This window comes from Haliaeetus albicilla, chromosome Z (genome assembly GCF_947461875.1).
Source record: "Haliaeetus albicilla chromosome Z, bHalAlb1.1, whole genome shotgun sequence".
Taxonomy (NCBI): Eukaryota; Metazoa; Chordata; class Aves; order Accipitriformes; family Accipitridae; genus Haliaeetus; species Haliaeetus albicilla.
The window spans coordinates 16,270,350-16,282,527 of record NC_091516.1 but is presented as its reverse complement, the minus strand read 5'-3'; the positions used below and the strand labels follow the sequence as shown (position 1 = coordinate 16,282,527).

General features: G+C 42.1%; 1 protein-coding gene across 1 annotated transcript in view; it reads right to left on the bottom strand.

Moving 5' to 3' along the window:
- DOCK8 (dedicator of cytokinesis 8) overlaps positions 1-12,178 on the bottom strand; it is a 95,897-nt gene extending 83,719 nt beyond the window's left edge. Inside the window, exon 1 of the mRNA XM_069776337.1 lies at positions 11,650-12,178. Coding sequence (XP_069632438.1) covers positions 11,650-11,702 — 53 coding nt within the window. The 5' untranslated portion in view covers positions 11,703-12,178. The remainder of the gene's footprint in view (positions 1-11,649) is intronic.

Genomic DNA, 12,178 nt, shown 5'->3' with positions numbered 1-12,178 from the left:
TTTTGTAAAACCCATACCATTTAATAATGCATGTACGTTATTTTCACTTTCTTCCTAATAAACAATTATTTATAATAAGTGAAAAAGTCTGACATTAAGAATAATAATAAAGAGCATGAAAATGTTATTCTAGGGAATTTTTTCTTTTTGCTTCTACAGGGTTTTTTTATTTTTATCAGGGTCAGGGTTGGTATTTTTATCAACAAGGAAAAAAATGTGTATTTTGTCTCTTTCATGACTGACCTCTTCAAAGAAATTTACAATATATTCACAGATGGGTTTTTAATACTGTGCGTACTTCAAAAGCCAGAAGATGAGAAAATGCAAATGGCACAGAACTGGAAAAATAATTTGTGTTAATATTTTTGGTCCCTCATTTCCTAAGACCACAGATTTGTGGAGCTTCAGTGTGACCTTTCTGTGACAGGAAAACCATGAGTTGCGTTTTTTCCAGTTACTTCTTCAAATAACATTTTTTTCTTTAGAACTGTAAGTTTAACTAGAAAAAGCAGGATCTTTTATTAGGGCATTATACCTAAAAAAAAAGAAAAAAAAGGCCCAATTTCAAGTACATGAAGAGGTACTGCCATTTTTAGAACAGAGAATTCAGATTCAACTTCAGTGGGAGCCAGAGCAGTAACTAAAATACAATTGAAACCTGGATATCCCACTCACACTTTTAAAATAAGAATGTCCACAGAATTTGGCATATGTTAACAACCGCGTTGTTAAAAAGAATATATTTTTGTATACGCTGGCTACACTACAGGTACAAATTCCATAGAAGTTATATCACGCACCCTCAGAAACACATTTGCAAGACATTTTATATCTAAGTCAGAAACTGAATTTCACTTTGCGATTCATCTGGAAAATTTCAAGCTTGGGGAAAGGTTAACTTTTACTCTATGTTCTAAACATGAGGTTTTGTTATTATAATGATTGTAAAGCTCAGATCACGTGACAACTGAAATAAAATACACTCTTATCTAATTGAGTTTGCTTGAGTTTAGGGAAAAATACTAATACCGAGTCCAGGTGTGCTGACTCCTTTATAAAAAGTCTCCAGGTCATTATTACTGAAGGTCAGGAAACTGTGAGATTCATCATGTGCAAGTATTATTCTACAAAGGTTGCAAGGAAAAATATTGTGGACTTTTTATATGAACTTGGCCCAAAAGCTGATCTAGGCCTGGACCTATTTTTCTGTAACTGCATTCATGATGGCAAGCATTTAGTGTTAGTATGTTATCAGGTAAGCACTTTTCACAGGCTATCCTTTTTTCCTACTGCTAACAGACAACAGTATAGTCTGGTGTGTGTTTTTCAAATCAAATTAAAAAAAAAAGGCAAGTCAGTATAGAAGAAAGGATGACTATGCTGAAGTGTGCTCATGAACCATAATTTTTAATGACCATTAAACCTAAAAGTGGTAGAGGGTATAAAATACAACATTAAACATTTCTTCCTTGCTGGTTTTCACTTCATGCCTGAAAATGAAAACTGTTTGGAAAGATAAATAAGGGATGTTCATATGTGGGACCTGGTGGACATAAAGATGTTTCTCATTTGCAGCTACATTTTTCTTGGGTAAGCTTAGCATTTCCTGTACTACGAAAAAAGAACCTCATCATAAATTGCAGCCTAGACTTTGCAATGCACGTAGATGTCTTAAGTCTAAGAGGGACATAAGATCTTAAAAAAGGTTTTTAAAATGCAGGTTTTCTGCCCAGAGCCTAAAGTACATTTCATGCTCACCAGCCATCTTCCAGAGACAAAGCAAAAACCTCAGTACTCTAATCATGTAGCAAGGATTATTATGTGTGATTCCAGTGATTGCACAGGTATGTAAGTACAGCACAATACCAGTCTTCAACAACTGTAATAGAAAATAGATGGTTATATTTTAAACACTATTTGAGTATGCAGTCAGATGAAAAGATCAGCTTCCTGCTAAAAACAGTTGTCAATAACATCTGGGAATGTTACAACAATTACAGTTGTCCCAACAGTAACAACAGTATTCTGCTTGCTTGACCAACTGTTCTCTAAAGGCTTTGTGTCTACAGGTGCCTACTTGCTGATAAAGAGTACACTTGCATTATGGAGCCTATCCTTTCCTGCACTTGTAATTTTTCACGGAGATTTGGATGGATGGGCCTGTGTTTGTCATCAGCCCCCTATTTGAGTAGCTACTATCACCTTGATTGTACAGCAGGCAGACCACTCCAGAAGAGGTAATCATAAAGTCTGAGGTAAACAATAGAAACCAGAACTAAATCACTGTGAATAACCAAAGGCATTAGTATCCTCTGAAAGTTAAGAGGGCATTTTCTTACTCTTTCTTTTCTACTTCCTAAAAGTTAGATGTATTTTAGGCAGGAAATGTTGTAATCTTTGTGATAGACAATAGGATGTCAAATTTACTAAGAGCATCCTGAATAATCTTATCTTTGAAAAATGGGCAGATACTTACAGGAATCTCTATTAGCACTATGAATTAATACCCTATGGCATAATCTTGATATATATTTTATCTATTTTTTTATATATATATATATATATATATATAAATATTGCTTTCTTCCTCAACTTACTCCTGTAACTGATTTACAATCCACCTCTGCTAGACAAGGAAGCGATGTTCACTTGGAGTCACCACTCCCCAAGAGAATTAGAAACACCTTAAGGACACACACAGAGTTTTGCACAGATAAAACATGGCTTTGTGCATTGTTTGCTTTTTATTAATTTTGTATGTATATAAAACGTGACAGCCTGCAATCTAAGCCTAGTCCATAACAAATACTATAGCAGTGTTCCTCTTGTCATGCAGTTGTCTCTCTTACGGCCTCCAGCTATGTTCTAGCCCACATGGTCTACAGCGCAGCTTGCTCCCAGGTATAATTCAACAGGCTGTGTGGATGCAGACAGGCTTTGATATAGTTGGGCTTAAAAGCAACAATTATCAATGCCAGAATGTGAGGTGCAAATCAGCTGATACTGGTTTGAATTATACATAGTGACCAGTCAAACTGTATACCACTTGAATTTGTCATTTGCTCAAGTGTGGTTGTAAAACATGTTTAGAAGCGCTGCACTGACATAGATGTAGTCTAATTTGACTGCTCACTGGAAACTCCCTAGCAAAGGCAAATGAATTATCTTTAGGGCTGATGAAAAGATAATCTAGCAGGCATTAGGAAGTTCCCTCTATTAGCTTTAGAGCTATTTACAATAGATAGGATCCATCCCTAGCCTGCTTTAATATTCTTGACTTTGTGGTAGATTTAAAAGGTTGTTATTCCCGCAGGTTACATCCCTCCCTTGGAGTGGAGTACCACCTGTAAAAATGTCCCAAAGAAGAGACAGGTTAATATACGTAAGAAAGGAGCCATCTGAGGTATTTAATGGCTGTTTAGTAATTCACATGCAGTGAGCACTCATAACTGATACAACAGGGATGAAACCATGGTCTCAACTCCTCCTTATCTTTTCTGCTCACTCAGATTGCCTTGAATCTAAACAGTGGTGGGATGTGAGGTAAAGCACCTATGTGCAGAGGCTGAAGTGGGGATCAGCCTTTATAAGTACCGTATGAAGGAACAGAGCTCCCTGTCTTCTCTCCCTCTTCTGCACCTGCTTTGGAGCCATGTACAACCTATTCCCTATGCTGAATACAAATCCAGAAGACACCAAGACAATGATGCCATAAAAAGCTAGTCGAAATCAGCTTGCAGTAAGTCAGGAAGACAGGAGTGACTTTTTCTGGGAAGAAGTAACACTTAGCAGATTGTGTTCTTCATTATGTGCAAAGGGAACTGATGTCTAAAGCTGGTGAAGTACTAGCTGGATGAGTGGACAGCGAGTTGGACTGAAAACTGGCTGAACAGCCTGGCCCAGAGGGTGGTGATCCGTGGCATGAAGTCTAGCTGGAGGCCATTAACTAGCAGAATACCCCAGGTCAATACTGGGTCCAGTCCTGTTTAACATCTTTATTAATGATCTCGATGATGGGGCAGAGCATGCCCTCAGCAAGTTTGCTGATGACACAGAACTGGTAGCAGTGGCTCATGTACCAGAGGGTCATGCTGCCCTTCAGAGGGACCAAAACGGGCTGGAGAAATCGACTGACAGGAACCTCATGAAGTTCAGCAGGGAGAAGTGCAAAGCCCTGCACTTGGAACATCCCCATGCACCAATATATGCCAGGGGGCCACCCAGCTGGAAAGCAGCTTTGCAGAAAAGGACCTGGAGGTCCTAGAGGACCATGTTGGTCCTAGGAGACCATGACTTCAACGAAGTTGAATGTAAGCCAGCAACGTGCCCTGGTGGCAAAGAAGGCTGATGTTATCCTGAGGTGCACTAGGCAGAGTATTGCCAATGATCCTTCCCCTCTGCTCAGTAGTGGTGAGACATGCATGGGTTCTGTGTGCAAGTCTGGGCTTCCCAGTACAAGAGAGACATGGACATACTGAGGAGAGACCAGCCAGGGGCCACAAAGGTGATGAAGGGATTGGAGCATCTCTCCTAAGAGGAAAAGCTGAGAGAGCTGGGACTGTTCAGCGTGGAGAAGGGAAGGCTCAGGAGGCATCTTATCAATGTATGCAAATATCTGAAGGGAGAACATAAAGAAGACGGAGTCAGGCTCTTTTCAGTGGTCCACAGCGACAGGACCAGAGGCAGTGGGCACAACCTGAAACACAGGAGGTTCCACCTGAAACACTTTTTTATTATGAGAGTGACTAAGGCCCAGCACAGGTTGCTCAGAGAAGTTGTGGAGTCTGCCTCTTTGGAGGTCTTCAAAAGCCATCTGAACTGGGCAGCCAGCTCTAGGTGTCCCTGCTTAAGCAGATGGGCTGGACAAGATGACCTCCAGAGATCCCTTCCAACCTCAACCATTCTGTGATTCTGTGAAAGAAAGGAGCAGATAGTTTGGTCAGTTTATAATCTATCCCTGTAAACTGGAAATGGCAATTGGGAAAAAACACATGTTGAACTCAGCTGAAAAACTGGAAAAAACTGAATATAAAAGTTAATGAAAGGTGAAAAAGGTAAAATGATTTTCCTGAAGGACAACCCAGTATTTCCTATAGCCAAATTAAAAGGCTCTCAAAGAAAACTAGTATGCAGGAAGAAGACTAGTGAGCCTTACCTCAGAGCCCAGCAAGATAATGGAACAGATTCTCCTGGAAGTTCTGTTGAAGCATATGGAATACAGGGAGGTGATTAAAGACAGCCAACATGGCTTCACCTAGGGCAGGTTGTGCCTGACTAATCCAGTGGCCTTCTACAATGGAGTGACTGCATCAGTGGACAACGGGAGAGCAACTGATGTCATCTACCTGGACTTCTGTACGGTCCCCCACAACTTTCTTACCTCTAAATTAGAGAGACATACACGTATTTGATGGACAGACTGTTAGTTGGTTAAGGAACTAGTGGGATGGCCGCATCTAAAGAGTTACAGTGAACAGCTCAATATCCAAATGGAAACCAGTAACAACTGGTCTTCCTCAAGGGTAAGTACAAGGACCAATAGTATTTAATATCTTCATTAATGACATAGATAGTGGGACTGAGTGCACCCTCAGCTAGTTTGCAGACAACATCAAGCTGAGTTCTGCAGTTGTTTCACCTGAGGGAAGGGATGCCATCCAGTGGGACCCTGACAGGCTTAAGGGGTGGGCCCATGTGAACCTCATGAGGTTCAACAAGGACAAGTGCAAGGTCCCACATCTGGGTCAGGGCAACCCCCAAGATCAGTACAGACTGGGGATGAAGGAATTGAGAGCAGTCCTGCGGAGAAAGACTTGGGGATCTTGTATGAAAAATTGGACGTGAGCCAGCAATGTGTGTTCACAGCCCAGAAAGCCAACTGTATCCTGGGCTGCATCAAAAGAAGCTCAGCCAGAAGGTTGAGGGAGGTGATTCTGCCCCTCTACTCCACTCTGGTGAGACCCCACCTGGAGTACTGCGTCCAGCTCTGGGGCCTCCAGTACAACAAGGACATGGACCTCTTAGAGCAGGTCCAGAGGAAGGCCATGAAGATGATCAGACGGCTAGAGCACCTCTTCTGTGAAGAAAGCCTGAGAGAGTTGGGGTTGTTAGCCGGGAGAAGAGAAGGCTTCGGTGAGACCTTATTGCGGCCTTTCAAAACTTAAAGGGGCCTTATAAGAAAGACGGAGAGAGACTTTTTAGTAGGGCCTGTAGCGATAGGACAAGGGGTAATGTTTTAAGCTAAAAAAACATAGATTCAGGCTAGATATAAGGAAGAAATTTTGTACAATCGAGGTGGTGAAACACTGGAACAGGCTGCCCAGAGAAGTTGTGGATGCTCCATCACCGGAAATGTTCCAGGCCAGGCTGGACGGGGCTTTGAGCAACCTGGTCTAGCGGAAGGTGTCCCTGCCCATGGCAGGGGAGTTGGAACTAGGTGATCTTAAGGTCCCTTCCAACCCAAACCTTTCTATGGTTCTAAGATGTAAACCCAATCTTTATACTCCCCGCACATGCAACTCCAAGTAATCTTCTCCAGAGGATTGAAAAAATCAGCTTCTCATTTATTTTTATGGAAGTCTAAGAAAACTGGCCATTTACTATATAAACTGTTACTGTTATATGTAACATATGAAACTTCTATACATCCTACTTTTTTATCTTTAATCTGTTATTAGTGTTTAATATTCTCTGTACCAAATAAGAAAACACTACTATTTCACACAAGTAGTATGTAAGAAGTAGTCTTTTCCCATAGCAATTACAAATTGGAATTTTTTAACCTCTCTTAAAAGCCATAGTGCACTGTATATTTATGGCATGGATTTTAGATTAATTCAAATGGGTTATTATTTAATTGTTCAAAAAAACCATCTTGAATATAAACCTGCAAAGGCTTATTAACTTGAGTTATCCTCACTTAGATAGATTCCCAGGGTGCAACTCATTAGAGTAAAGCAGGATTCAACCCTTTCATCAAGTGTTCTCTGCTTTGTGACTCTCTTGAATTAGGCTGACTCAGTAAAAACAAACACAGGATTTTTAGTACTGCCACTGTCCTGACATTACATATTATAAGGCTATGGCTCAATGGTCGTACTTGATAAGAAGGATGTATCTACAAGCAGCTTTTAAAAGTTGATAAAGTATGAACGTGCATTTTAGGTATGCAGCAAACACATGGAAAATGCCTTCACTATTAGCAGACTGGTACTTTTATTAAGGCTTTTATAATGTATTACTTTATGTAAGAAACTTACTGTGAGAATTTACATCTTTTTAAAAACGCCCTAGATCTTTATACCTACTACATAAATCTATTGTACATACAAAGGACTGAGGTTCTCCCTGCAGCTTACTTAATATATTTAAAGATTAAAAAGAAAAATTAATTAAAATAGCTTGGCCTATACAATGGAGTCTGGACAATGCTTTTAAGTAATTAACATTTTATTATATCCATATAACAAGGGTTTTACTGAAATTCAATCAAAAGATGCTGGCCTCAACTCCATAAAGGGGTTGCACTGAACAGAAATCTGCTATCAGAGCACATAGGAAATGGCCTGTTCTGCCACTGAAACTATTTTGCACTGTGCCTGACCCCTCTGTAACAGCCTTTGCCATTTAGGGTAATTTCTTGTGAACTTTCAGGGCTGAGATTTGTACAATATTAGGCTGAAGAAGACCTTTTCATTTCAGGTAGAAATAATTTAAATGTATTGTCATCATTAATGTAACATAGAATTCATGGTACAATTTGAGAATTAGGTAGGGGTTTGACTTTTATCGTAGGCTTTTTGAAATTTGCAATCTTTAGCTAAATGTTTGCTTTAATATTGGTAGTGTGGGTTGCTTGGTTTTTTTTACATATAAATCTATGCAAGTCAATTTATCCTTATGTACACTTATTAAAACTAGAAGAGGAAAAGAAAATTTTGTTTGGCGACTGGACAATTTCAGGGACAAGGAAATGAAATGACAGAAGTAAATGCTAAAAACATGTTTTATAACAGTTGTAAAATGCAAGCATTGGTTGTCTGTAGAAACAGTTGAGTATGTCTATTGGGAGTGGTTTTAATTTCATGAGTCACATGACTGAAATTTAAGTGATGTGTTAGGGAGCTGTATTGCTGCTCTTGATAGTTTTCTGTTTTGTAATTTATGTGTTGAAATGTTTTCAATGTATAGCACTGGTGGCCAGGGCCTAGGTAGGTGCCTAAAGCACAGTTTTCTTCAGTTGAAATCAAAACAAGTACTTACTACTGCAAGATCTATGTAGAAGGTAAAATAGTAAACAACACTAGCTAAATAAAAGTAATAAAAATAGAAAATATCTTCCATGAATGCTGTGTTTATCCTAACACACTACTGAGGCAAACTGATTAAAATTCAACTTTTGTGGTCTCTCAGACATACACTGCTCAGCTGGTACATGTTAGAGCCCACACTTTTAGCAATGATGAGTTGTTTTTTCTCAGCAGTTTGCAAAATTATTTTTCAACTTTCTTGGTTTCTGGTATAAATACTGCGATTGGGAAGTAGACACATTTACAACACACAATCCAGATACCTTCTAATTACTATCTAGGCTCAACTCAAAAAGGATGATCTGGTTTTTCATGTCCTATGCTGGCTTCCAACCACCACAGACACCTAACACTGTCGGAGGGCACCTTAAAGGTGTCTTAGTGTTGTACATTAGTGAGGGTTTTTTTCCCCTTCCTTTGTCCAGTGCAGGAGGCCATTTGGAAAGACAGTTACAACTTACTTTTAAGTGATAGTATAGGCTTCATTTTGAAGAACATATAAAGTTGGACAGGAATTTAAATTCTCATGTAATAAAAAAAAAGTTATTTCAAGAGGATGTTTTCTGAGGTCCTGCTCAGTATTCAGCAACTGAGCTCTGGGTAATACACACATAAGTAGTAGGAATGCTGCCTAACGTTAGGGACACTAAAGGCTTGCTCCTTCACTTCTACATATGTGATGAACATCATTATACATAAAAGTTATCCCATTAAAACAGAAGGAACTACTCACATACATGCATTAAAAACATATGTGCAAGTCTTTGCAGGATTAAAAAAACAGGCAGGAAGCAACAGGTTGGGGCAACAGACACCAGATGGGTAGAAAGAAGAATAAAGAGGTAGGAAGACATGGTTACGTGGGCAGGTTGCATACACAGCTTACAAGTTTGAAGGCATCCGAAGGCCTGTTTTTTAAAGTTTGACCTTGCTTTAAACAAATGTGATGCTTGTCATGTAACAGCTCTTCCAGAAGCATCTGCATGCAGTTCCAGTGCTCATGATCGATAACTCACACTAACTTTAAAATGTGACAAGACCACAAACACAACATTTCAGATCACACCATTGTTAATTTTTTTACAGAACAGTGTTTAGCATAGTTCATCGGGTGGTCATGCTTCACCAAACACCCAGGGTAAACCTTACGTAACGAGGAGGGAGACAAGCTGATGTCATTGTACTGAGGAACCAGTGCAGAGCCTAAAATTCTACTGGTCCTCATAAAAACAGTATACAGCTTAGTTGAGCCACTGGCAAGAGAAGGAGTGAGAAAGAGAAGAGCTTGCATGCGAATTTGTAGTGAAAGGAAAGTAATTATGCAGGCAATGTAATAACTCCTGTAAATGATGCCTTGCCAGTAACGTCCAACTTTCACTAAGAGTTGCATTTTGAAGAAGTAAACTCAGGAACTCTGAAGAAAGAGGAACAAAACTTTATAGCTGTAAATTAGCCTTTTATGTACAGGCAAGGAAGCTAACACACTGACCTATTATTCCTCTTATTTTGAAAAATCCTTTAAAAAAACCCAAAACACCACATTAAAAACACTTCTTGTGAAGATACATGACTACTGTCAGTAGAACAAACTGTACTTTAGTCATGTAAGAATGACCTGCTCCTTTTGCAGAAAGGGAAACACAATGTTCTGGTAGCAAATATACGTAATGTCTACTATACTGTGTAAAAGTGAATATTCTTACTTGCAAAATAAACATGCAGATTGTTAAACCGGAATCATATTCAGAACATGATGATTAAAATATTTGAACATTTAATTTGCTACAAAAATACTGAATATTTCACTATTGAATCAAAAGAAGAAGAAATATAAAAAATTATAACAACAAATTAATTTCACAACCATTCTTGCTAGCAAAACTTTTGCGAGCCTTTGTGAAATGAAGCCAGATTAATCGTTGTGAGTCCACTACTTTGTAAGGTTTTAGTCAGATGAACAGTGACCATCACCACTGCTGGGAAAAGCTGCCGGAAGGCTGACCCTAAAAATAGGAAGAAAGAAAATAATCCAAACCCTCTAAATATCAGCCAGTTATGCTCTTTATTCAAGAAAGTCTCCAAATGATCCGGAATTGTGGCAGGATCCTGTAGTGAACTGCTCATCTGATGGCTTCTCAATATGTTGTCTCACTCTTGTGAATATCCCACTGTACATTTAAAATTAATTTCCAAAGCATACAGAAAGGTACACTGATGCGTATTCTGCCATGGGAAAGGCACATCACAGCAGAGCTAATTTTAACCTCTGCGACTGCAAACCCCATGTCTTCCAATAAATTGCTGAGGAGGTGGAGTTTCTCTGCATACTTTTCTCTCTGGCACAGAGACGTATCCTCAGTTTATATTACCATTACGCTATCTGCTCTTTCGTATGCCAGCAAATTCAGTTGCCTTGTACTTAGATTAACACCCTGGAAACCCAGCTTCTGTCTCAGATGACAAGACACTTGCAAAGGAGGCCTGTGTTTTCCTTTAACCTAACAATACGCAAATAATTGTCTTGGTTTCTTACTGCCACCACAGAGCACAGAGCAGCTGAGAGTCAGCACTTCCCTGGGAAAAGACACCGAAGTCTAGCAGACAGCAAGCTCAGTCGCAAAAGTATGGTATCCAACAGCTGAACTCTCATTTATTTGGTTTAGGGAGGGAAGGGGGAAGGTAGATTTATTTTCAGTCATCAGAAGGATTTTTTCTTTTCATAGATGAAAGGGCGAAAAGGAAAACAAAAAATGCCAGGGATGTACGTCATTGCAGTATCGATGCCCTACATAAACCCCCCCATTTCCTAGGAACGTCGATTTAGGCACCAGGCCATCCTGCCGCTTGGTGCGGAGGAGGCACCCCAACCGTCCGCCCCGCCGCCAGCCAGCGGCCCCTCCAGCAGGCTCGGGGCTTGCTCGGACAGAGCTGATGGGGAACGAGCGCCTGGGGTGAGACTGGACGTTTCCTCCCCGCCAGAGAACACGAACACCCAGCCGGCTTCGTCTGCCTACGCGGCGTCAGAGCGAACTCCGCTGCAGAAGCGCACCCTGGAGCGGCAGCTCCCGGCGCCAGCAGAGGACCGACCGGCGGATGCCCCCAGGGTCGCCGCTCGCCGGAGCAGCCGGGCGGGGGCTACCCGCCCGAGGGCTGGCCGGCAGCGGGCGGCGGCGGCAGGGCTAGCCCAGCTATCTGGAGCTGGCAGATGGCTCCACGCCACGGCGGTCTGCCGGGGAGGAGCCGTCCCGCCCCCGCTCCCGCAGCCCGATCGCCCGCCTCGGCCGGCTCTCCGGCTAAGGCTGGCGGGGAAGAGTTGCGAGGGACGAGGAAAGCCCCTTACCTGTTGATTTTCAGGGCGAACGCCCTCCTGTCTGCGGCGGGTAAAGTCGCCATGCGGGAGAGCAGCCGCGGGTGTCGGGGGCCGAGGAGGACCGACGCCGGCTGGACGCGCGAAGGGCGGCTTGGTTTTATTTCTTTATTTTTCTTAATTGCATGCTCCGGGCTAAAAAACCCGACGGTCTTCTGACAGTGGCAACTTCCGCACTGCACCTTCCTCACCGAAATCGGCCGGAGTGGGAGGGATCTGCCCCCGTGCACAGCTGGCTTCCCACCGCTGCCGGCGTCTGCCCCGCCGACGGCAGCGCCCAGCCCCGGCAGCCGGGCGCGCTGCGCCTCTCCCCGCTGGCTCCCACGGGCTGCCCGCCGCGGCGGCAGCGCGCCCGGCCGTGGGAGGGCTTGCCCCTCCCCGTTTAACGCAGGCGACCCCCGAGCCGCCCGTGGGTATTTCGGAGGGAAGCAGCGGGGAAGGCGAGCGTTTAAGCGAGCGCAGGAAGGGAAGGAGGAGGCGAGGCGCCCTGTACCTGCGCGAA